The following is a 27187-nucleotide window of genomic DNA, read 5'->3' as shown; positions in this document are numbered from 1 at the left end:
AGTAAATGAATAGAGCTCTGTACTTACCATAGTTTCAGGCTCTCTGTCTCCACAAGTCTGCTAAAGAGTATGTACTGTACTAGAGAGAGTCAAAAATGTTCTTTGTCCTTCGCTGTGCACTTCCTTTTTTGAAAGTGTATGTGGTCTATCCAGCCTTCACAGGAAAAGATATCAGCAAAATCCTTGTTTTGCATATTATCAGAGACCTAACAGAATTTTTAACAGCATTTGTTTGGGATACACTGCCCCACTGTGAAGGACGAATGAGCATTCATTCATTTTATGACCTCCAAGATTATGATAAAAAACAGGTCTATGCTGATGAGAAAATTATATGGTTATGTTTTCTCTAATCTTTGACTGAAATGAAAAGGAAAATATGTTTTGGTTTTGTCTTTCATATTCAGGGTTCCTGAATTTTCATGTATGCGGGCTTCACTACCAACCCCATGCACGTTTCCTTCTAGCTCAGATTTTCATGGATGTTTAAAATCTGAAGTAATTTTCTTCCTCTAATAAGCTGAACTATATTTCTGTCAATTAACCTTTGACTATTCAGCTCTTCATAGCTGATATTATCAGAAAAATAGGATTGTCCTGGTCCGACAGGATATTAAAGTTCTGCACTGCTGCAGACTTCCTATGCATAAAAATTGAAGGAAGAAAGGGCATATGGCCATAAACCTCACTGAGCTGGATCTAGCAAAAAAAGCTAAAAGAGAGGGATTAATGAAAAGAGACGAAGGAAGGAAGAAGAAGAGTGAAGTACATGCTAAATTCAGGGGAGGGGGGGGACATATATTTTGGGTGATGTCCAACTGCTAAATAAAAAAATCAGTTGAGTTTTCAAAAAGCAAGCTTCTCTGTATGAAGTAGTGGGGGACAAATAAAAAATGATAGTAAAGTAACAGTAAATAGCATATCTGTGTGACAAGAAAAATTTAAACTGCATTCTGTGATGAAATCAGGATTTCCCCATAAACTCAGTTCTAGAGCACTGAAAGGATTGCTGCATTGCTGTAAGTCCCAAACTGCTGGTTTTCAATTAAACTTTCAATGCAATATATCAGTGTTATCTATTATATAGATAATATCAAATACCACTATAGATACCTACAGTGGCAATTAGCAAACATATTACCTATTTGCTAAAAAGCAGAAAATTACTAGGGCAGCTACAGGCTTATTTGCTTGAGCACAACATTATGCAACTTTAACAACAGATTTGAAAAAACAGTCTGAAAGAGAAAATATTAGGTATATGTAGCTACATTTAAGGTAGGTTTCATTAAAGATGGATTACATCTGAATAACTTAATATCTGTTTTACAAAGTTTAACTGGCATTTTAGGCAAAGGTAATACAATGAACTTGATCTATCTAGATTTCAGCAGAGTATTTCATATAATGCCCTTTGTTGAATTTTAAGTGATGAGAATCAGGAGAGGATGTGACCTGTCAGAAAGATTGCAAAGTAGATAAGGAGCTGGCTAAAGCAACATCAGTTTAGAAGTGGAGGGGGAATTCCTGAGTTTAACTGGGATACTAGCAGTGTTCTGCAGGCATAGGTCGTGATCCTGCTCATTAACTTGTGTCAGGAGTCCAGTTCAAGAGCTGGGCCTATACTGATGTTATCTGAAGATGTACTAAACTGAATGGTTCTACTAATACTGGGGAGACTCAGGTCATTACACAGGAAGAATGAGAAGACTTTGTGCATTGGAGTGGTAGAAGTCAACCAAAGTTTAATAATAAAGTCATATACTTAGGGCTAAGAACAAGAACAAGAATTTTTGCACTGAGCCAGGGAGACAGTAGGTATGAGTCACTAACATAACATGAACATGTGAAAAGAGCATGTGATTTGAGTGCACAGTAGGCATATAATTTTTAGGAGCTGCAGGAAAAGAATTTGTGCAGAGCGCTGATGAGAGCTCATTTAGAGTATTGTGTGCAGTTCTAGTCAACTATGTTGAGTGACCATGAATTTAAACTGACACAGGTATAGGTCAAGTCTTGTAGTATGAGTAGAAGGACTTCCTGGTTTCTGAAAGGACACTAAAAGAGCTTGCCTTGTCTAACTTAAGAAAGTGGAGATGAAAGAGGCTATGACAAGGTCTGTAAGTATCAAGGAAGAATGATTATTTATACTAAAAAATAAAGGATTGGAATCAAATGAGTATAAATAGGTTGTGAGTACATTTAAAGTGGAAATTAGACAAAATTTTATATTCATTTATATTTATGTTCAATAATGATCTTCCAAAGATAATAGAGGAAGAAGGAGATCAGTAAGGCTTCCATATGCTACACGAGCAAGTTATGAAAAAGACGTAATGACAGGACAGGGAGGATTCTGACATTAGGAAAAAAATCTGTTTATCAGATGGAGAATACTAATGGTACTGGAAAGATGCTTGGTCAGCATGTCTGGTCACATTGAGGGTTAAATATCAGGCTATGGTAGGTTTCCCTAGGCCTATCCTCTTCTTATTTTTTTTTAACCAGGAATGTTTGCATGTGCAGCCCTTGAGGAATTGCTCTGTCTGCTAGGGATTTCCTGATATCTGATAGCTCTGGTCTTGATGAAGATTCCTGCTGTTGCCACAGTGAGGCAGTAACATCAGACCTTCCACCAAGAGCAGCTTTATTCCAGGTGCACAGTGCAGCAAAGTATGTAAGTGTTAGGTTGGAGGCTTTCTGAAATGTCCCAGGAAGACTGCAAGGATGGCTAGGTGCATGTGTGCTCCGTCCATTGAGAAAATCCTGTGTTTGCACTTGGGAACATTAATTAGTGAAAGCCTATTTCCACTTCTGTGGTGTGAAGGGAGCTGTGTGTTGGCAGGAACCAGTGAAAGGCCTTTTTTGGTCTGCCTTTGTAGCATGGGGTGTGATTCACTTTCTTTGGTCATCAGTAGACTTTCACTTTTTGAATGCTCTCCTACTGTAGGGGCCTGGGAAACAGTTCTCTCTCCTGCTTTCTTTTGTGGTGTTTGGTCTTTGGTATTAAAAGTCTTCAAGGTCACTTGTGGTGGGCAGGAGGCAGGTAAAGAAGGTTCCAGGGGACTCTTCCAGACCTTGACTGCAAGTATGCAAGGGACTGATCTCATTGATCCAATGGCTTTTACCATTCCTGTGTTTCCAAACCGCTCAGCTTTCATATACCTTTGTTCTTAACTTTTAAGAAGAAATCTGTTTTCTTGTATCTTGCTTCCGTGTAGATCTCCTGGTGACTAATAGAATAGCTAAGTTAACATTAATACCTTTTCCTCAACAGGAACACTAATTTCTTCTTGTTTTCTCAAAGTTTTTCATGAAACTTCTTTGAGAACTATCCTTCCTCCGCACCCCAAACAAATTTTCCAGTAATTGTTTGCTAGGTTCAAAAGTCACTGAGAGGAAGACCGACAGGTAGCTGCAATGACAGTACAGTTGCCTCGGCCTTGTTTCCTTTGGAAGTTTTGCTAAATATATGGATGGAAATATAACAACTCTTCTATCCCTTTGTAATGTGGCTCTGATTTCATATAAAAATCTTTAACACATTGACATAGACGAGATACAATGTCAGGCTATTCAGCAAATGTTTGGAGGAGCAAGAGTAATAACATGTCGTCATAAACATGCTGGTGATTCAGGGCCTGAATTAGATGTAAGATGTGGGGTTGGAAATAAATCCACAAGGGCATTTTGCTGAAGATAGTGACTCTCACAGGTTCTTTACTAACAATATACCATCAATCAGCTGTTGTTATATACATTATTCTGATACTCATGCTGGATTTAGATTCTTGAAAATCAGTTTGAAAAAATACCACAAAGAATTATGAAAAAAACGTTGACAAGGGGACAGCATTATGCCATTGACTAACAAAGATAGATAATTCATGCTTTAATGACGGCCACAGACAAATAAAAGATGGAGCACACCCATTGCATCAGCTCATCTATGTTATGATGTTTATTGGTGTATTACTTTGTTTTGATTAGCGATCATTTAAACTGCAGGTGCTTTTAAATCATGGTGTTCCATTGCTCTTGGGTAGCTAGCTGGCCAGCAGAAACTGTGATTTGTAGAATTGGTTTGGAATCCACTACTGTTTTCTAAAAAAGGAGAAAATGACATATGTATTGGTCAAAATTTAAGTGAAACAGTACTCTCATGGCTTACCAAGAACACGATTTCACTGTTTCTCAAATATTACTGTAATGTAAAATAATTCTAATGAAGAATGAATCAAAACACATACTGTGATTTGCAGAAGACTTAAGTATCTGACTTCTGCTGGAAGAGTGAGTACTCAACATGTCTGATATATCAGGAGCCAAAGTTAAGTTAATTTTTTTAAAATAGCTTTTACTATGCCATACCAGAGAAAACATATCTGAATATGTATCATGAATAATCATCATAGTATTTGCTATCATGACTGAATAAAAACATGTCAATGATATAGTGCAGGAATAAAATTAAGCTGCTTATGAGATTTTTTTAAAATAAGATCAACTTCACTGGATCAAGCAAAGGCTAACTTGATACCCTGTTTTTAGCAAAAAGGCAATAGCACTGACCTAGTGAATGTCCAGGAGTAGGGAAACACATAGGAATACTTTGACAGAATACTTTCCCATCCTGCCAAAATTGATGCTTCAGGGACATCCTGAGTGAGCATGATTATCTACATGTTTGAGAATCTTCCATTAGTTTATGTTGAGCAGGGACATCCTGAGTGAGCATGATTATCTACAGAATCTAGAATCTTCCATTAGTTTATGTTGAGGTAAATATGCATTTCATATTTACTTTTGGTGTGCCCACTGTGTGAAGGTCTAGTCTTCAGTGTGTTTTGAATCTGCCACTTGCTAGTTTTATAATTTCCCCCTAGACCTTCACACAGTGGGCATACCAAAAGTAAATATGCATTTTAAAATGCATATTTACTTTTGGTATGCCCACTGTGTGAAGGTCTAGTCTTCAGTGTGTTTTGAATCTGCCACTTGCTAGTTTTATTTAATTTCCCCTACTTCTTATACTTGTCTTCCTCATATTACTCTTGATTTTCCAGCTCTGTATCATATTCTTCTCTCAATTTCTCTCTTCCATCTGTGGAATAGCTTACGGAATAAGTAGCTTTGATAGCCTGGAGATGCAGTGTTGTAGGAAGCAGTTTGTAATTCTCTGATGTAGGGCTAGATGGCCCATGAGTGCTGTTATATCTTGCTGGCTAGGCATTCTTCAGGGTGCTTCACAAGTAGAATATTAGATGTAGCTGAACTCTACTGAAGCTGAGAGAGGACAGGCATAGAAAAAAATCTTCTGATACATATTTTTGGTGCAGGTAGAGGTCATGTTACGAGACTTACCTTCAGGGTGTTTCAGTGGAGAAACATTCAAAATCCTTTCCCTATCTTGCCACCTCTTTTCTTCTTGTGGCCTCCCAGAAGAGAAGGAACTTATGGTAACATGTTAAGCATAAAACCCAAACACTTCCTTGTGGGCCTGAAAACTCTTACCGTCACATCTAAGTAGCAGGCAAGCTTCTTATTCTCAGCAGGTGAAGAAAGTTGAGACCACCTTGCTATTTTATGGACCAGAGCACCTATCCTCAAAATCCTGCTTATTTTTTTGTTTTGCTTTGCAGTATTATATTAAAATTAAAAAGAAACAAAACAAAACTGACAAAACCATGTAGCTAAACATTTTCTTGAACTATTTTTTTCCAAGCTAAAAGTTTCAAAACTGCTATTACTGTAGCTTTGTTGGATTTAAGCATTCTACTTACCAAGTAAAAGAATTCAGATTCCCAAACTGTCTTTATTTTTTATTTCTGGAAAATATGTCTCTTTCCCTCTCCCTAAGACATAAGTTTTTTGATGAAGAGTCTGACTGGAGATGAAATCTGGATTTTATGAGCTGGATTTTTAGTTTGTTCTTATCCGGAACTCCATTTTACTCTTGGAGTTCTGTGGTATAACATTTGAATGTCAAGACATTCAAATACAAATCTAAACATTCACAAATTCGAGCTACAAGGTGGCTGTTTTTAAAAGCTATATCAAATCACAGATTTAAATGAAACATGTAAGTGGACTTACCCATCATTTCTTCAACTGTATCACTGAAATGCCCCAAATATTGGCTGACTATTTATTCTAAACAGCAATAACACATTAGTACTTAGAGCGGCTGCTTACCTGTTTTTAAGCAGCATAACTATTTTGCTTCTCCACAGGGCCGTTTTTCAACGCTTTCTCCCTGGCATGGTCTGCCACCAGGTTCTGGTGTAGGATTATTACACTGGCGAGTTCGAGTGCTTTCTCCATTGATGCAGGTGGACCAGGTACTCCAACAGCTCCAGCCTCCATCAGTGACTACTGGTGTTAAGACACCATACTAGGATTAGTCCAGCATCTCTCTGTCTTCTGTGCAGTGACAGAAGGATTAATTAGAGCTTTTTACTTGGCACTTTTGAGGGTGGACAAGGTAGACCATGATTCAATTCTTACGTCCTCAGTTATGGTGGCTCTGCAGATCATTGCACCCTCCAGCATACATCCCATCGCACAGATTTGGCTTTTGAAAACGCCCTTGTCAGTGGCGCTGCTTAAGAGCCCAGAGGTTTCAACATTTTTGTCACCCTAGGAAGCTGCCTGAATATCAAACTCTAAGGCCCATTTTGGCCACCTGTGCTTTAAAAACTTGGCCACAGGGAATGAATTTACTGCACAACAAATTTTTTACATTGTCAGTTGTGGAACAGCATTTATCTCCCTCTTCCCCTTCGTGGACCAATCTAATATTAAGCTAGCACAGTAATTATGAAATGTGATCATGTGTTAGCAAACACAGTGCTTTTGCAGGAAACTGAAGACAAAATAGCTTATGATGTGGTGAGATTGCTTTTGCCTGAAATCAGTTTACCATTACTGCACCATTCTTCAATAATGCCCCCGTTGACTTAAATGGACTTGGGGTATCATTCTAAGACACAACAATGTATGTGAGACAATGAACTCTAATTTATAGTGTCCTCTGTACGGAAAGAACCTAGTAACTTACACTAACTTCCACACCATATAGCCATGAGATTTGACAGCAGTAAGTATAAGGGAGTACTATGACATCATTCTGTCCTTATGAAGGCTCATTTTGTCAGGATGTTGTTCACAATAAAAAATGTGCTCATTTTAGTCTGTCTGGAGTATTTACTAACCTTGAATTAATGTAGATTTGGGAATCTGACAAGCAATTCCCTTAAAGTAGCTTGAGCACATGCATGTACAGGCTCCATCTACCAGCATAAGTGTGCCTCCATTTTTGCAGGGTTCACATTTGCATATACTGTATTCGATAATGTAGTCTTCAATTGCTCTTTCCAAATTTTGTTTCTTTAAATATGCGTTTCTCATTTTAACCGGAACAAGTGTATGTATTGGAGAAGGCTGTAGAAGAAAAAAGCCCGTGCATAACAGATTTTTCCAAAGTTCTGAATCCTTTTGATATACCCATCACTAGTAAGCATCTGAAGAAACTCAAAATGAAGAAAATACCTGAAAGTTCATGATAAACTTGGAGTCTCACCTCCACCTTAGAACAAAAGCTTTCAAACCGTAAGAGCCACAGCTTTGAAGAAGTTGTACTTACCCGTTGCTGTATCACTACTGGAGCATCAACCAGAGAGTTAGCCCACTGTATGTAATCCTCTACATCAACCATTTTGGATCGTTGCAGTAACATTTCTTTTATTTTAACCGAAAAGTCAATCTTCCCTCCATCAACTAAGGAAATGATATCATCAATGATAGCATCATCCTTAAGTTCTGCTGCAGAAATAAAGACAGAAGAGAGGACGAAGAAGAAAGTGTAACACCCATGCATCTTGAAAAACAGTTGTCCTTTTGGCACAACCAGTCCATCTCTATAAAATGACCATAGAGAGAAGAACCCTTCACTCACTGGTTGTGGTGGAATTAAATCTTTCTTTGCTCATACCTCTTATGTGGGAGGAAATCTTCTATTCTGCAATTAAATTAGAAAACCCTATATCTGAAAGGAAAAGAAGGGGTAGGGCAAAATGAGAGACATTATGGAGATCACAGCCATTTGATAACAAGCCAAGGATAATATGAGTAATGCTACTGTATCACCTCAGCTGAACCAAAAAGGGCAGGAATTGGAATAGTAGGAGCTTCTGCTTCATAACTAAAACACAAGAACAGAGCACTGAAAATAATTGCCTCTTCTGTGCTCAGTAGTAAATCTCCTTGGCTTTTGCAATTTTTAGGTCATGTGATAAAACACTCATCTCCAGACACACAAAGGAGCAGAGAGGAACAATGACAGGCAGGGGAACACAAGTAGCCTAATCAGAGAAAGGGAGCCCCTGCCTTGACTCCTCCCAGGCCTGTCCTGGCAGAGCCATTAGCCCCACAGGATGGGGCTGAGGATGAGTCAACAGCAAGATGAGTCAATGGAAGGGCTCTCTGGATGCAAAAAAGGGTATTTGGGATTGCACAAACTTAAATACTTAGAGTGTATTTAGGGGAGTGCCATTGAAGAGGTAAGGGGAGATCAAGGTGGCTTTGGGAGGAACAAGCATGGGAAACTAGAGGGATAAAGGCACAAAGGGGGACTGATTGCATATAGAAAGGTGGCTGATCAGTGAGCTTGTCTGCCATGTACTGTCCTTGATCTTTGCAGTCTGTCCTGGCTTACCATTAAATTCCATTTCTAACTATCTTCCTGGGTGAGAGGACTCTATTCTGTGTGCATGCATGTGTATGGAGATGTATGTGCCAGCAACTAGAGTTGGACAATGGCTGATGGGGACCTGGTGTTTGTGGTGACAATAACTGGAGCAAGTGAGAATACATATGTCAGTGTGCAGTCACTAGCAAATACCAAGCCAGACTAGCAGGTGAATAGGGTAAGTGGCTTGGGAGCCAAGTATTAAAGTGGCTGTTAGTCTGGCCTAGATATGCACGTGTCTTTAGAGTGAGACAACTGGACGACCTGGCTAGTGGAGTGACCAGGCGCTCTATGCCAAATACTGGAGAAACCCTAAGGTCCTGGGGTTGACCAAGACCTGTTTGCATGTGAGTGTGCATCTGTGTGAGGCAACTGGAGACAAGAGGATCCAAGCAAGGGCCAATTGCTGGGTAAACTGAGCACCTAAGGGCAGTTACTGGAGGCATCCATAGTGTGTGGGGTGTGTGTGTTGATGTATTTCAGGGGGTCTGTACCAGCAATGGGAGTGGAGCTGTGGGCCTTGGGGTGTTATATATCTGGGTGCCAGCAACAGGGGAGACTAAGGATCCAGTTGATGCTTCAGTTGAATGTCTAAGGTCAGCTGCTGGAGGGATCTGTACTGGCTATATATGTACACTGAGGAGGAGCTGAAATACCTGAGAGTTGTGCTGCCTGGGGAGAACATCTGCTCTATATGACCTTGCCTGAGCAGGGGAGTTGGACAAGATGGCCTCCAGAGGACCCTTCCAACATCAACCATTCTGTGATTCTGTGGTATTTCCCACTGACAGACTTTCACCGTGACCAGATGGAGAGGAGAACAGGATGAAGCCATTGGTGCTGTTTGTGTTTGCCTGAGTGCTGTGCTTCTGTCTATATTGATTTGTGTGGCCAGCAATTTGTGTATGTATGTATGTGTTATATAAGTGTGTTTGTGCGTGTGCCTACTGGGAACACATGCTCAGCCTGGCTTGACCTGGGAGCGTGGAAGTATGGCAGCCTCACCTCTACTGGTCTACTGGATTTGTCCTTTCCCTAACAGCAATAGCTATGTTGATTATAAAAGGGGAAGCAATTGGTATCATCTTTTCTTAAGCAAAATATGTAATTTAAAATAAGGATATACTTACAGTTGGCCTTCACATTAATCTTTTGACATTTACCACCATCAATATTAACATCGGCATGTAGGTCTTTATATGAAATATTGGCATCTAAATGGTAGCCGAGGCATCTTTTCACATCTTCTACAGTGATACCTGGAAATGGAAATAATTAGGTGATTAGAGGGATTGAATGACCATAAGTAATGTGTTATTATTATTACTGGAGAATACATTTCAGGGCTATTGGAAATGTTTATGGCTTTCTTCTTCCCATTTATCTTCTGCTTTTTCCTATTCCAGGAAATGAATGTGAGGATGACTGTATTTGAAGTGCTTGCACAGAGGCAGGTGAGATCTACAGTGATTAGGAAAATACCAAACCCCTCTAAAAACTAATTTCTATTTTGCTTCATCTAGCTGAAAGCAGATGTCCCTCAAGGGACCACTCTTTCCATATATTCTATTGGAATTTTGGTTTTCTCAGCTGCTTATCATTTGCTCTTTCTATTTGCTAAATTACTCAATCCTCCCAGTCTCTCTCTCCCAACCTCAAACACATTTCTCCATTCCTTTTCCTCATAAAGTTAATTAACACCACTACTCTTACAAGTGGAAATGGAAATAATTAGGTGATTAGAGGGATTGAATGACCATAAGTAATGTGTTATTATTATTACTGGAGAATACATTTCAGGGCTATTGGAAATGTTTATGGCTTTCTTCTTCCCATTTATCTTCTGCTTTTTCCTATTCCAGGAAATGAATGTGAGGATGACTGTATTTGAAGTGCTTGCACAGAGGCAGGTGAGATCTACAGTGATTAGGAAAATACCAAACCCCTCTAAAAACTAATTTCTATTTTGCTTCATCTAGCTGAAAGCAGATGTCCCTCAAGGGACCACTCTTTCCATATATTCTATTGGAATTTTGTCTTTCTCAGCTGCTTATCATTTGCTCTTTCTATTTGCTAAATTACTCAATCCTCCCAGTCTCTCTCTCCCAACCTCAAACACATTTCTCCATTCCTTTTCCTCATAAAGTTAATTAACACCACTAATCTCTTACAAGTACTCTATTCCCAGAAGTTCTAATCCTCCTCTATCCTCTACTGCTTCCAACACCTCCTTTCTGTTTATTAAACTCAAATATATTATCTGGAACTTCACTTTTGTGTTCAGAAAGAATTTTGTTTAAGATTGATACTTAAAAAAAAAATCCAGCACCACAATCTCCAGGTGCTGAACAGAGTAATACTGGGATGTGTAAGTGACATCTTTGCTCCGTGTCCCTTTGCATAGTCTGAACATCTGATAGTAATATTGTTGGTGCTGCATGCAGCAGGTACTTACTTTCTGATCTCCAAAATCAGCATGAGAATTGCCTTTTCTAACTTTATTCCAGAATGATCACTTTAATCCATCACAAAACCACATATAACTGAACTGCACATGAGGGAGGATTAAATTAATATTTTCCTATCTTAACCAGGGCAAGGAAAATTCCAGTGTGAATGTTAAAGTCTGTAAGAACAGTTTCAACACACTCAAGTACACCATGTGATTTCTAGGAAGTTCTTCAATTTATTCCTTATTTTTTGCCACCACCATACTCTTAGATTGATTGTACCACAAGAAAGTAACAACTAGCAAACTGGATTTAAGGTTTAGACAGATTTTCTAGGCATTTGGGATCTCTTGTGAATCATGTCACACCAATTAGTATTGCTAGTATTTTGAAGAGGTTTGTTTAAGATTTTTTTTCTCAGTTACAGACTTAAAATACAGACTTCAAATAATTCTGGAAGTTACAAAGACTGACTCTCATCTCTGTTGAACTCATGTAATTCTGTAATGTTACTGCTGTGCCACAAGCAGCACACACTCAGCTGTGCTGTTTTCAGTAGTGCTCCATATACACAAATTTATCCTCATACATCTCTTTGCATGACTGGAGATTTGGTGGTAATCTACATACCATAGCAAGGCCAACAGAATGCATACCTATTCGAGACATAGAGTAATTATCCAGCACATACACAAGTTCATATTTTCCTCCTACAATTCCAGAGACTGCATAGTGAGTTCCATAATCTTCTAGGAATTTAAAATATCTTCCCTTATCATATTCAGCAGGCAGAAAGTTTAGATCATCAAGGAAACTATCTGTGAGACGGACACCACGACTCCGCATTTGGAATCTTCCCAGCTGAATCTCTCCTTTTACGTGCAGAAAGGTTTGGTTCTGAATGCAGGGAGAAGAAAGCAGATGAGAGTGCCATTCTGGTATGCAGCACAGCAAGAAAATCTGTTCTATTTTACTTATAAAGAAACTGCAACACTTTTAAACATGGTATTCAATCTAGCATTTTGGAACAGGGACAAACTTGTTTAATTGAAATTAAAAGTTGTCCAATTTAAACTGAGGAAGCAGCAAGAGATTTAGATGATTTCAGTTCTTCCAGTTTTGCAGAACTCTCCCCTTACTAATTTCAGCAAGCCCTTTGTGATCTATTTGACAACAAGGTCTTCTCTTTAAGTACAATATCTACCAAAAGTGCCTTTCTGACTTTCATAACTTTCATAACTTTCATTACCAAAAGTGCCTTTCTGACTTTCATAACATTGAAAAGTAATTCCATATGGCTTGCCAGATAACAGAAGCTGCCCACTGAGGTCAGCTGGAGTTTTGTCTTTGTTTATAGTCAGAGCAGAACTAAGTTCTCTCTTCTTTTGGATCACTTCTCTGTTATTCTCAGACTGTGGAGAAGGAAGGGCACAGATCCAATTAAAAACAAAAAAAATGGAATAACATCGTAAAATAAAAATTAATCAGGAAAAAATCCCTTTGAGGGATTTGACCCATACACACATTCTAACTCTAGGTTTAGTGACTGATATTTTCATAAATTACACTGCAGATGGTTTTATATCATAATCTAAACTAGGACCCAGCTGCTGCCCGTAACACATGACATCTTGTGAAATAGTTGCACTTAAGGCTCTAAGCAAACACATGCCTTCCAAACCCCATTATTATCTGCGGTACTTATGCGACTCCCTTAACGGTAATGCCTAACAGGAGATACGTAAAAGGGATTTAGCAACTGACCATCACATTAGCTGGCACCATTTAAATGATCTTAAACTGCTGACTCAGATGCTGCTTAGGACTGGCAGAAATCTTCAGGCATCTAAATCACTGTGAGGAAACTTTTGTAGGTGCAAATATTCCTGCCATCCAGCATGTACAAAATCTCTTCCTCTCCTGGTGTCCCTGGGCTGCTCCTGGCTTTAACTTGCAGGTGAGTCCTGGAGGGTTCTCAACCAGGGACTGTCACTCCACTAACCTGCAGCAACGTGAGTTTACGGTGATAGACCTCTGCCGGTGACAGCTCATGACTCATTTTCTGAACTGATCTCCGAGCAAGAATTTGAGGCCAAAACTCCTATCACAAGCCACTAGACTATAAGCAGCCTACAATATACCCTGAGTTACAGAACTTGATCTTTTGTGTCTGTGGAGATGAATGTTTTGAGATTTAAATGTTCCACCTCTGTCCCAAGAACACTCATGCCAACACAAAGTCAGTGCTGAATGTCAGCTTCTCTTTATAGTACAGACCTTTCTCTTCAGCATTATTTTAATTAATCAGTTATAAAAGTTATCTTAGTTTTCCCTTATATCCATTTGGTCTCCAGCGCTCTGAGGGGGTCCTAGAAAACAAGGCTGACAAGAAACTTGAAAGATTGAATTAGTTGGGGCAGATCTGTTCTTCCTTGCATGTGGTGTGTTTCAGCACTATGGAGTTGATGTATCTTGTACATGATGGCATGTTGCAATCACAGACTTTGGCATGTATGGTGGGAAAGGGTTTATGACCTGGTTGGTTAATTCCACTAGCATCCAGCTGCTGGATTAGGCCATAGTGTCTAGCATGTCTAGTATCACTTTTTGTGGTCTCTCTCTCTTTGACCTCCCTAGATGCTAAGGCTACTTTTTTACTAGTCAGTACAATGGGATAGGGCCTTTCCTCTGTCTCAAAGGGCAGGTAGCGTGGTATGGCTTGTGTGCAACCCCAAAATAGGCTTGCTTTCTCCAGACCACCTACTGGGAACATTCCCTTCAAACATGCTGCAGGGAACCACAGGATGGACATTGCTTATGAGAGCATGAGAGCTGGCACAGACCAAGACCATGGCAGTGTCCTAGTAAAACTACGGATTATCGTGTGCCAGTGCTAATGCCCATGCCTCTTAGCCCAGGCTAGTTTATTAGTACAGGCATACCCAAATGGCTGAGATCTGACCTTTCAGTTATTATTTTACATGTCTATTTTGTGTTTACCTAGTGTAGGCCTACTCAGTGGCAATTTTTATCCCAGGACTTGACCTAATTTGCCCACACTGCACTAGATCAGAGCTGCTCTCTAATCAAGATGAAATCAGAGATCTTTGGCCCTTTCTAACACCAAGCCCCTGTTAAAGATGGGGGTGGTTGCTAGTCAAGGGTAAACAGCGCGAAAATGAAGCTACATTTGGTTACCCTTTGGCCACGTCTGAAATCCTAACCCTAGTATTGCCAGTATTTAATTTTTGTGAATAAATGTCAGAAAAGCAGCAGGCAGCTAGAATACTTAGAAAGATTAATATTGTGTTATTCTAACACTGTGTAAATTTTACTGTTTGTAAAATAGTTACATTAAACCCTTTAGCTTGATTAAACTTACCCTTTCTGTGGAGCTTTTCAGGATAGAACTTAAACTTGAATTCTTGCTATAGTGATACTTGAACTTTCCTTCTAAACCATTTTTGTTACTTCCTTCAGTAGGTGTGTATTTCAGAGACAGCTCGACACTGAAGTGTTTTTGTTTTTCTATGTAAACCTCTCGTAACATTTTTACACGATCATGGTAGAACACAGATGTGAAGGCTTTGCCTGCTTTTGTCTTAGGAAAGATAATGAAAAGGTTGTATAAGAAAACAAAACAGGCAGTAATAGAAAAACCTGCATAGCATTTTGAAGTTGTACGTTTTACATAGCTTAGCAGTATATTTTCTTACAGCTCTTTTTTCTTTTAAAAGAAAACAAATGGGAATACCACCCCCTCCCCAAACCACCTCATCTGGATCAGCTCAGTGGTTCAAATCTAAACAGAAAACCGCAGTGACAATATTTCAGTGAGTGTTAAATCTCAGCATGTAACACTATCAAAGTAATTTATGTGTGTCAACAGTTCCTTTACATGTAAAGAGTAGTAGTCTCCAGCTCCTTCCTAGAACACAGACAAGATTTGCTAATAGGTCTCAACATCTGAAATGAATCAGAATTATGATTTTGCTTTCTTTTCTTATAGCAGACAATAGCTAATTCAGAATACCTATTTCAGTGTTGTTTATTTTTGTATACTTTGGCAGAACATAGTGTTTTAGTAACTGAAAATAGTTACGCATCAAAACCAAATATAAGCAATGATCTCTGGGTCAGACTTACTCATTTTGGGCAGGATCTGGTTTAATTTGTCATTGTTCTATGAAGCTCCTACTTACAGTGATAGGCAAAACATTTGGTAAGCAAAATACTGCTTTGATTTCTGAAATGCATCTGATATTGATGTTTCTAAGATCATCAACAGTTTTGGTGTTCAAACCTCACTGGAAGTCATAGTCTGAATCTCAAAAGCCTGTTAGATTTTTTTTCAGTGGGACAGAGAAAGTCATCACTGGTTAGAAAACCCAAGCAGGACCAGAGTATCATAATCTTATTCCTGCCTTTTTATCAGCGTCTTTTGTGTGTCCTTGAAAAAGCAGCTTGATTGTTGCTTTACCCAGTAAAAGTTAAGTGTCATATTCCTTTCTGTACATCTCCTGTTCATCTCATCTGCTCATATTGTAAACATTCCAGAAAGATAGTTTCATTTACTAGGCACAGGTGCAGCAATGAACATGTGGGAATTTATCTGGTGCAACTGAGCTTAACTGCTAAAGCAAATGATAATATAACCTGTTTCCCTCTGGACTTTATCAAAAGCTTGATGCTAAAAAGCTGCTGCTGCCTGATTCAAGAGATGTGTCAAGTCTTCCAAAAGGATGTCAGGATTCATCATTCAATTAAACACAACCTAGTTTGCATGGAAGGACTTAGACTTACATCGTAAGTGAGAACACCCACGTTCCATGGCTTGCGGTAGTATGTCCGTGTGTTTCCATCACGCACCCTTTCACAAAGACCATTGAAAAAGTCATTGTCAAATGGGCTGGCCATTGGCTGCATCCCTAAAACATTGATTCTACGAGAGAAATACAGGAAAGGTTACGCTTCAAAAAAGGAGGTGTCAGCACCCATAGCCTGTAGACAATGGTATTATGACTGGAAAAGCCAGATTCTGTAAGAGATGGGGACTATAGCTGTGGAACTGAGTCTTGCTTCATCCGCAGCAGCTTGCCTCATCTCTTGTGGTCCTCTCATCTGTGTAATGGAGGTAATGATACATCTTTTGTAAAGCACTTTAAGGGGTATGAGAAATAAACAAATAAAAGATAGATGTTAAACATCAAACACAGTGAGAACCTTAGGAATAAAAGGAGGTAAAAAACATTTCTTCTTGACCAATATATTTGTGAGGAAGCATTCCTTATAGGTTTAAAAGGGACATCTCAACAGCTACTTTTAACCTGTCTTTTTCATAACATGTTAGTTTGTTTGCTGGTAGGGACTTTGGTATCAAGGGTGTACAAGACCCATCAAATCTGTAGAAGGAACACACAGCTACTCCTAGCATTGTCTTTTCTCCCAGGGTGTGACCTGGTAGAGTAAGAGAATTCCCTGGAATGGAGGAGAGGAAATCTGAACCGCTACAGATCCAGAGAAGCGGGCATATCGGCCGTATAGCTCTATGCAGCTACACACCAATGTACAAGACATACTTCCAAAAATAACTGCTCCTTGGAGGATTCTATATCTTTTTTTTTCCTTTCTATGTCTGTTTCATAGATTTGAATATTTTCAGTATTTCCAATATTTATGTCTGATACATGTCCATATACCTATCTGAGTGCAGAAAGTGGTTATCAATTCATCAAAGTCGCTAGCATCACTACTGCACATCTATACAAGATTTTCTCATGGAAGATTTTAGTAATGGATTATAATAGAAATAATAAAGAAGCTACTTCTAAAAATGCCTAAGTACCTGGCTTACTTCCCCATGCTACAAGGGCAGCATTTTGTCTCTTGCGCAGTAATACTATTATCAAAATTAAATGACAAGGATGCATCCTTTTTATTTATACACAAGGTGGTGCTGTAGTATACTTTCATTTTCATTTGTTCCAGTTTGGATAGCTGCCTTCTAACTCGATTTGTAGATAAACAATACGTCACACTTTCTTTTTGTTTGAAAAGAAAGAAATCCAGAAGGGTCTGAGAATAGAAAGATTATTTTTCGACTTAGATTAATGAGGAAAACTCCTGTAAAGAACAAAGATCTGGGAAGTGGAGAATGCAATACTGGAAAAAAGCTGCAGGCAGAGTGTTGTTGCAGTAAGGCATCTCATTGTATAAATAATCAAGATATATTTTCTTCCTTTTAGACATGCATGTTAGTAAAGGAATTGGGAATGACTGATTTGTTATGAAATATCACTTGAAAGATATCTATGTATCTATAAGCTTTACATTTAAATAATAAGTATTGTAATATATTCATGTAACTTCTATATATGATTCTGTGTATTAACATAATGATTGATTTACACTGTCTATAGAAATATTTTATCCTCCCGAAGTATACAAAACAGTAGTTGCTCTTCCAAAAGCTACATAGCATTTCTGAATACAAATGCAAACATGATTCAGATTCTACTTTTGGGAATGTCAGTGTGCCCCAGTGTTTTCAGCTGGCTTTGGAGACAGTCCTAGACTCTTCACAAGGCCCAATACTACTTTTTCCTTCATTACATACCCTTGCCCTGCGGCCCTGCCAACTTCAGACACATCAATATCATGGTTACGGCATGGTGATCGTGGGTCGGATTCACAGTTATCTTCATCAGAAAAGTCTCCACAGTCATTATCTACATTACACACAAGTTGTCGCTTTATACATCGACCTAATCAAAGAATAAAACATTGAATGAATGGATTTTTTTTCCAAGATGGACTTGAAATGACACCCCCAGCTACACTTTACTGAGATCTTCCTCTTTGTATATTTCTATTATTGTCACGAGGAATTAGAGTCCTACAACCTGCCTCCTTCAAATGAAAAATAACCCCACACTACTATATTTACTTATGAGTTTAGTAGGATGGCAAAGAAAAGTAAGTGACAGGAGAACTGCTGTCATTTGCAGGAAGTGGTTACTTCCTGTGATTGTTTCTATGTTAATCTTTGATTATTAGTGTTGGGTTTTTTTAATTTGTGTTAAGAGAATACAGGAAAATATCAATTCAATATTAACAAAGAATTATTTCTAAATTGTTTAAATTGTTTCTATGTGGACTATGTTATTTGGACACTGTAGTGTCCAAAACTATAGTGATTTGTGCTCTAAAGCAACAGTGAAGTAGTAATTCTCCTGAGGTTGCGTATCATGGGTTTTACAAAGACTGTTTTTTTTTCTACAGGATTTAAAGATTTGGGGTAAATTTAATAACAACAACAACAACAACTACAATATATAATACAGAATATATAATATGTAATATATAAAATATAATAATAATAAAATAAAAAAACCCAACAACACTTGTTGATATCAACTGCGTCACCTGTAAGTACCACACAATGGCTGTGAACTAGCAGTTAAATATATACTTTCTAACTTTACTTTCTCTACTTGCACTTCACAGTATTTGAGATAAAGACAATACTGACAACGTCTTGGGTCTCAAAATTCACTTACCATCTTTCTTTTTCTGTTTTGACTAGTTTTATTACTGTCATCTTTTCCTGTTTTATTTTGATTTATGATGAATCTTGAACATTGCATTCATTCATACGCCATGAATGTATCACTTCACAAATTTACATCCTACTTTGGATCTAGAGGCATTCTGGTCTCCAGCTAGCATCTATCATACTGCTTCAGTCAGTAAACACTGAGCACTGCTCAGCAACAACGAAAACATCTCTGTATTATCAACACTGTTTTCAGCACAAATCCAAAACATAGCCCCATACCAGCCACTATGAAGAAAATTAACTCTAACCCAGCCAAACCCAGCATATTCCCTATCCATTTTGTTAAAATTCCTTCAGTGCTAGTTTTTCCCAGTGATTTTTCACAAAACATAGTGATTCTGTAGTAGGTGGGGCAGTTATGCTAGAAGAAAGGACACTCATAGTATGGTCAGCTTTTAACCATGGAGTAGAAATTACAGGAGAAGAATTTAAACTAGACACAAATTATAATGGGAGATGAGAGGAATGTACCCCTTCTCAAGCATTGTTCATGCTGTGGTTTTGGCGTTGTGGCTCTGCAACCCACCTGTCTACACACTGGGGACTCTGTTTAAACCCTAGCAATAAGGCACTGCTTCAGGAAATCATCCCCAACTAGAAAAGCACTGAAGCATACCTCTCTTTTTGTGTATGTATTTTGCCTTCAATGGAAACTGATTTCACTTCTTCACAGAACTAAGTAAAATGTGAGTTATTGCATAACTCACTATGGCACGAAAACAAAACTTACCAGAATTGCATTGAAAGTCAGTACCACAGTCTGGTTCTGGTTCTTCAGGACAAACTTGGCTGGTTTTACAGCTTTGTGTATCTCCTAAGGTCTCCAGGCATGGTGTTCCACCAAACTGTCCGAATCTTTCAATACGTCTAGAGCGAAACTTGAAGGATAAATAACACTATTAACATTTCTTAGAGAGAAAAGAGAACTACCAGAACTGAAGGATTTCCAGTTGAACTTAGAACTTTTCAAAATGAAGCATCTTTGGTGAAATTTTTTGTTGAAAATCCATAGGCACAGCTCATGGTGTAAAAAAAGTGTACAGGAACATTGAATTAATAATAATGTCGTAGCAAGTATGTAGAGATGCTTATTTTTCACTGTTTAGTTTATTTCACTATTTTCATTATTTTCAATCCAGGGAGGAAATGCATCACACATCTTTTGTATGTTTTCAAGTCTTTCATTTTTTTTAAGTCTCGTAAGAACCCCCCTAAGAAAATAAAAATCTGCTTTTGACAAAAATTGCTTTTTATTTAAAAAGGGAAATTGTATTGAAAAGTAATGTTCTTAATAGAAACATCCACATGGCCAAAATAGATAAGATCTATCAACAAAACATTTTGAATGAGAACGCTTGACCAGTTTTGTACATCTGGATGTAGTCTTCTCTTACTCTCATGGCTTCAGATCTGAAATGATTATGGGTTTCATCAAATCATGAACATACAACATTAAGAGTTGCAACCTGATATTTTCCCATAATCAAAAGGCAGACAGATAATGTCCCTTTGGTTGTGGCTTTGGAACAAAGACTTCCAACTATAGCTTACCCTTTGATAGGTGCATGGGTCGCAGGGCCCCCACATGCTCCAGCTGCTCAGCTTACAATCTATCGGAGATGGAGCATTCAGTTCTCTTGTTCCCCTGTGGAAAGCTTTTTCTGAAGAGCTGTCAGACAAAACATTCCAGTACAGTCCTGGGCAGTACACTAAAATCACATGTGAGTTTGTATTTAAACCATAGACCAATATTTTGGAAGCATCTTCAAGCTGTTTTCTGCTTCACTTTCATGGCAGTACTTGGTACTTAGGTGTATAAACAGCTGCCTAATCTTAAATTCTTTGGTGGTTTAAAATTACATTAAAAAAAACTTTGAAGACTTAATAAGCCAGCTCTTTTCCCCTTTTTTAGATCTTTGTGCATACTCATGCTCTTCTGGTGGGTCATGTTATTGAAGAGAATCAAACAATAATACACAGAGGACATCTGCAGTTCCCCTATTCAGACAGTGGCTGCGCTCCCCATACTTAAAGCTGAAGGCAAAGGCACAGCAGCACGTCTGAAATAGATGTAACCTCAATACATGCCTTTGTGATTTTTTAGCTTATTAACTTTAATGGGGTTGCCCTTAAGCCTAGATAAAAGTTTAAATGCTTTCCTGAGTTGAAAGAAGGCTCGTAAATAAAGGTATTATTTGCTACTAGGCTAACTTACATCGTTGGAGAAACCAGACAAGTGTTTAACTATCTAAGTGCTCTTCAGCTTGCCAGGTTGAATACTTTGCCAGTTAGGCCTATATTTTCTAAAGTGACTCTTCATTTTGGTCCCCAATTTTAAATGCCATGAAACTCCTGGCTCTCAGTAGGTGAAAGGCCATCACTTTATAGAAATCGAGTTTCTTTAAAGCACCCACAGTTAGACATTAAAAACTGATGCACTGTAGGATGACTTGTTAATTTTAAAAACCAAGGCCAATAGTTTACTGGTGACCCTATCTTCACAGCTAACAATGCTGGAAAGCAGAGGAATGGAGGAGCATTGTAGTCTAACTTGCCTGATTTGCTCCCTATAATTTCTTCCAATTTGGCCTTACATGCTGAGTATTCATCCAGTGTGAAGTAATTCTCTCTCTGCATCTCTCCAGGTTAGTGCTATTGCCTCTGCTCTACAATGGGACCTTCTTTGCTTAGCCCAGCTGGTTGGCAGATCTGCAGCTCCTGCAGTGTGATGTATGGGCTTCAGTTGCAGGCAGGGCCTTGCCCTCCACTCTTTGACCCCCTTCCCTCGTACAAGTATGTCAGGAGTCCAAACAAATGTAACCTGATTCCACAAGATTGAGAAATCTGCAGTTTGGACAAGGAAGATATACCAGTTGGTTCAGCTTTCTGGTGCCATTTATTGTATGTTCAGGTTACATACATAGTACGTTGTTATTGAGACACTAAATCAACCTATGTCTCTTTCCAGCTATTGAATCTTAAGCAGCTCAGGGATCACAGGGTTGTTGTGCAACCTTTTATAAACTCAGCTGACCCTGACTGGCTCTGATGCCTCAGACTTCTGCTGTCACATGCAGCAGCAGTAAACATACACCACAGCTGCTGCTGGAAGTATCTGTTATCACGCACTCCCACTATCTTGCCTGCTGCTCCTAAACAACTCTCTTCCCAGAAGTCTCCTGACCTCAAGCTAGGGCCTGCAGTAAATGGATCCTTGGCTGAGGATGTTGCTTTTAACAGGTGGGATTCTGAAAAAAGGAAACAGTAAAAAGCACAAATATGTCCAATGTCTGTGGACAGCAGAAATGAGATAAAGAATTAAGAACTGTCTCCATACAATAGGGACTTCCCAAACTCTTAGCTGGTAGGGAAGTATGAAGCTTTGCTGTGTGCCTGGCACCAGGAGTACTGGGGTACCTGATAGAGGATGCAGATCCAACTTTGTGAAAAGTCCATTTTACACAGAATTCCCTTCACTAATTCTCTGGTGGACTCTGAGCACCTAAATCACTAACCCACTGGTTGGCAGCTGAAAGTGCTGGGAAGTTGGGAGATGGCATTGAATACCTGCCTTGTTCTTACGCTACACCCTGAACATCCTTTAATGACCACTATCAGGAATAAAGTAATGGATCAGCCGTCTCTTTGCTCTGACCCAGAAAGACTGCGATTAGATTAATCATGGTACTTTTAATCTGAGCCTTTTCTTCTACTTTCACATGCCCACTTAGAGGTCAGCTTTCTTTCTCCAGTGCTGTTGAGGTTTACAGATCCCAAAACACTCTGCAAGGTGCGTGTGTATTTCAAATATTGAATGAGCATGCATGCTTACATACGTCAGAATGACACTTCAGCCTGGGAACAGATACAGTTTTTTCAAATTGTAATTCCATCTGAAGTTGCGCTGCAGTCACACTTACACTGTGTTATATTAAGGTTTATAACTCAAAAATAAGAAAGAAAAAGAAAGAGGTATACCGCATCTCTTAGAAACTTCTTCAGAAAAGGATAAGTCCTAGAAGGTAGTTATACAGAAGATGGAGGCACCATGCAGAAGTTACTTCAGGGGAAATGCCATCTGACTATAAAAAAAAACTTTACCATGAGAACAATTAAATATTGGAATAGGTTACACAGGGAAATGGTAGGATGTCCCTCACTGGAAATATTCAAGACTGCTTGACAGGACCCCTGGATTACCTAATCTAAGGCCCTGCTTTGAACAGAACATTGTACAAGCTCTCCAGAGGTCCCTTCCAACCTAGGCTTTTCAATGTATTCTACAGTTCTATGAAATTCTGGGAAGTGGTAATGTGTTTGAAATTTGATTGAGCCCTCCAGCCTCTTCAAAAACAATTCCTTCTCCTATAATTAGCTCATCTTACAAATACTTCAGCAATACTACAATTTACTGTAACTTCATAATAAGCAGGCAATGCTTTGAAAAGTTGCTGTACAGTATTCTATTAAATATTTTTCCACCACTCAGCATGACAGTAACATCAACAGAGGGAATGAATGAAAATCTACTGGTCTGGCAAATGGATGAGAATCAGCTTGTTCCTTCCTGTATCTGTAGAAATGGCTGCATATATGAACTTTCCGTCTCCTTACTGATGTAGGACTGTAAACCTCTGAGTAACAACACCTATTCTGGCATCTTGGGTTGAAGACTGACAGGTTGTCCTTAAAGATAGTAGGAGTGGGAACCCTTAGACCCTAAAGATATACTGAGGCACCCAATAGGATTTCTAAAGGCAGATGGCTATCTTATTCCTAGCAATTATCAGGTATTTTAGGCACTGTAGAAGTTTACATGGAAATGCATTTCTGAACTTTTAAATTATTACCTTAAAAGTGCAGCCAAAATCCCTTGCAGGTAATAAGAATGAACCATGAAGAGCAGTGTCTAGGAGGAGTGCCTAAAGAAGCGATCAGACTCCAGCTAGTACAGATCCTAAAGACTCTCCCAAAGGTTCCTATGTCATTATTTTGAGTCTAAAATAAAAATCCCGGGCAGGAAAGGCTGGGTTGAACTTTTCAGTGCAAATGGGGAATTCTTGCCATCACCTGTCTGCTAACCAGAGTTGATGGTAGTCTTTGAGCTGACTTTCAGGTGGCACAGGTTTTCATGTAATCATGCAAGAATATTCATTGAGTGATGTACACACAGCCCTGGGGCCCCTCTATGTTAGTGTACATGATTTGCTGCAGATCCAGCTTTAAGGTTTTGGATTTACTTGAGGTTAGAGAAGAAAGAAAATTAGAAAAAGCTCATTGCAAATGAGTCTCATGAACTCTGAAACACTAACAATGCATCTACTATCCAGATTGATCTGGAAACTCAAAGGGACACATATGGAAAGAGCATTTTATTCAACAACATCGTTTAGAAAAAACAAAATTATTAGGAAGATTGGCAGGCTTGCCACCTCCGCATTAAACCTGGGAAGAAAGGGTTACTGAAAAACCATGCTGAAACAGGAGATATTAAGTCACGCAATTTAAATATGAGAGGAGGTAAAAGCGGTTCAGCTACTGAAGAATGTCACTGAAGGTGGCAGTTAGGAGCAAGAACATCAGAGACAAGCGTGGAAATTGAAATACCTTCTCTGCTGTGCATTATTGGGGAGGTTTGAGGGACATGAGTGCTCTTTGGAAAGGAAAAGCCATTTCACAATCAGTACACAAAATTGCTCACACCTTGTCTTGGATTGCACAATACACTCTGTACACCCTCAGGCCACACAGCTTTGGTGATTTGTTGTTCATCCACGCTTCAAAATACAGAGCTGTTCAGTCCATCAGTTACAAAACTGATGACTCAAGAAAAAGTCATGGTTTGACAATTAGCACTGACCAAGAGAGAAGGCATGGCTCTTTTCAATTTGGAGACATGATAGCATCACATGAGGGCATAATTTTGCCAACTGTAGTTGCTAGCACAATCATGAAGCTGCATAGTCTTTTGTATGATGTGAAGTCAAGCTGCTGGCCCACATTGCCTGCTATGAACTCTCTGTAATAATCATATCTTCTGGCTGGGCTGTTTCTAACTGAATATATCAAGCCTGTGCTGTAATTGGATCTGAATGCCAAAATAATAATAACCATCAAAACATAAGGGGAGAGGGAAGCAGCAATCCTTATAGTTTTGAAGGCTGGTCTTCAAAGTCTATCATGTATTTCAAGCGATAATAGCAGCAGCCACCCTCAGGCCTAGACACAACATGCAAGAGGCAATACTTGGTTGTGCTGATAGTATTCACGTCATCACAAAATGCTTCACATACTGCAGTTTAAGTCTTAAAGCAGATGGATCCCAGTTTATTCTTAATGTACATATATCTATTATGAGACTCACATTCTTTCACCACTTAGTACTGACCATTCTCATAAATGACATACAGACTAGGCAGCTCTATTTCTGGTAGCATAGCTTTTCAGTTGTTTTCACATGATATTTTTGTAGGGACTAAGCCTTTAGTTCTCCTTCTAGTGATACTTACAGTGAAAAAGCAAAGGCTCTATTTCCAAAGAATTAGAAATAGGTAGTCTAGGAGACTTTAAATAAGAATAGAACTACTGTCAGCATAAAATTGTGCTTCTTCAGAAAGAAACAGACTGAGATTAGATTATATTTTCACACTCAGTGTGCAATAGAAAACAGTTGCCTGAGCTCCACCTCCCTACAAGAAGATGGCTTCAACAGCTATCAGTCACCTTTATTGTGCCACATACCAAAATAAAAGGATAAACCATTTCTATGTGACTCCTTGAAATACAGCAAGAAGTAGTTTCCTTTTTCTTTGGATATCTGTGCAAGCTACCATTAGAAATGTCTGCATTGGAGGTTTATGCTCTGTATAGGAGAAAGAACACAGTATAGACATCTGCAGAAGACCAAGGACACTTACCTTCCGCTTTCCCCCAAAAGTGAGGCAGCCACCTCTAAATTGCATAGTATGGATATAAACTGCAGAATAACATGCATGCTTCTCATTTTGTAGCTGAATAGACAAGAATTGCCGTGACTGAATTTGTAACTTCTTTATTTGTTCCTTTTGTTATTTATTACCAAGAGAACAAACAAAAAGCAGTGCTTACTGAAGAATGCCAGTTACTGGCCAAAACTGACTTACGGTAAGTGCTCTAAAGTCCACTTTTCAGAAAATTCCACTTTTTCCTGCGTGAGACTGGGAAATAGTGTAAAGTAGTTTCAAGATTAAAAACAAACCATTTTTGTTTATGGTACCTTTTAAATATGGGAAAGACATTTTCTATTTAATTAGAGAAGACTTAACTGCCTAGTAAAAAACTGTCTTAGCAGTGACTCATGTAAGAAACAAATAGTTTCTAAAGCAGAGCTGTTTACAAGAGCAAGTTCAGTGTCTAACATCTTCGGAATCCTCATTTGGAGTATTGGAGGAATAAAGTCCCAAGATTCCTTTTTCTTCCTCCCCCAGACAATATAAAAGAACAAACACATAATTTTTTGTGGTTTCGAAGGAGCCTAAAACTCTTCTAGCTTTCAGTGTGTCCCCAAAACCCAAACCACAAGCTAGCTCTTTAGAAGGGCATTCCTATTCAGTAGTCTGCTGTAATCCAGATTTAAGGCATCATGTGTTGGACACAGTCACAAGACAGAAGTAACTCATAAATAACTTGCTGTTTAGCAGTGAAGAATTAAGTATCTAGATGCAAGCTTATCATCTAGTGTAAGGATATTCCAAATATTTACTTTAATTTTTTCTGTTCTTCCCTTTTTGTGGCAGTGAGAGGGGAGGGTGTGGAAGAGGGCAGGCAATTTTTTTCCCTATTCAATCCTTAATTTGGGATAATTTCATTTAGAGGAACTTAAATCCGATGCAGCCTCAGTCCAGCTTGATGTGTCCAGTTGCACAATTTGTTGAGCCAGAATGCAAGACAGACACTTGTAATATTGTATTGTTTCATCATACCTGCTTCAATTGATGCTATATATACACATCACTACGGTTCATGGTTCTTTAAGACAGAGACTAAATCAGAGTAAACAGCTATTTAAACTAAGCTAGCAGACCAGCAAGCATCTTTGGCCAGCTTGTAAGAGGTCCTGCTAACCAGCTCTTCGTGATCATCCTGACAGCTATTTCAAATCTCCAGCATAGCAGGACTGTTAATTTTAGCTTGACCAGCAAATGGTCATTTAGATACTTAACTCAAATGCTGGTAAACATATTCCTTCACTCAAGCACCAAGACAGCCAATTGTTTTTTTAGTTCTAATGGTATCTTTGAGTACTAAATTACATGTTGCCATGTGGCCAAAAAAAAGTCAAAGAAACCCCCAGTGATTCTCTGTGAAGCACCATCAGACCTATATTTCAAG

General features: G+C 38.8%; 1 protein-coding gene across 1 annotated transcript; it reads right to left on the bottom strand.

Annotated features, from left to right (window-relative positions):
- Positions 1–6214: 6214 nt before the first annotated feature.
- Positions 6215–25820, bottom strand: C9 (complement C9). Its single transcript, XM_019473629.1, has 11 exons — positions 25735–25820; positions 20369–20486; positions 19548–19695; positions 17816–17963; positions 16003–16141; positions 14582–14800; positions 11856–12096; positions 9880–10008; positions 7646–7824; positions 7215–7443; positions 6215–6375 (listed from the first exon to the last, which is right to left on the bottom strand). Exons 1-11 carry the CDS (start codon positions 25818–25820, stop codon positions 6215–6217), a joined length of 1797 nt encoding a protein of 598 aa, XP_019329174.1.
- Positions 25821–27187: the final 1367 nt, after the last annotated feature.

The sequence above is a fragment of the Aptenodytes forsteri genome, unplaced genomic scaffold (genome assembly GCF_000699145.1).
Source record: "Aptenodytes forsteri isolate BGI_AS27 unplaced genomic scaffold, ASM69914v1 Scaffold120, whole genome shotgun sequence".
NCBI lineage: Eukaryota > Metazoa > Chordata > Aves > Sphenisciformes > Spheniscidae > Aptenodytes > Aptenodytes forsteri.
The sequence above is the reverse complement of the archived record's forward strand: the minus strand, read 5'-3'. Positions and strand labels throughout refer to the sequence as shown.

Coding starts and splice junctions, on each gene's coding strand:
- C9 (XM_019473629.1), bottom strand. CDS start 25,820: ATGAGAAGCATGCATGTTATTCTGCAGTTTATATCCATACTATGCAAT. Junction 12,097..14,581: donor TGAAAAGCTCCACAGAAAGG/GTAAGTTTAATC, acceptor CCCTGCATTCAG/AACCAAACCTTTCTGCACGT. Junction 7,444..7,645: donor CAGTAGTGATACAGCAACGG/GTAAGTACAACT, acceptor TTTCTTCTACAG/CCTTCTCCAATACATACACT.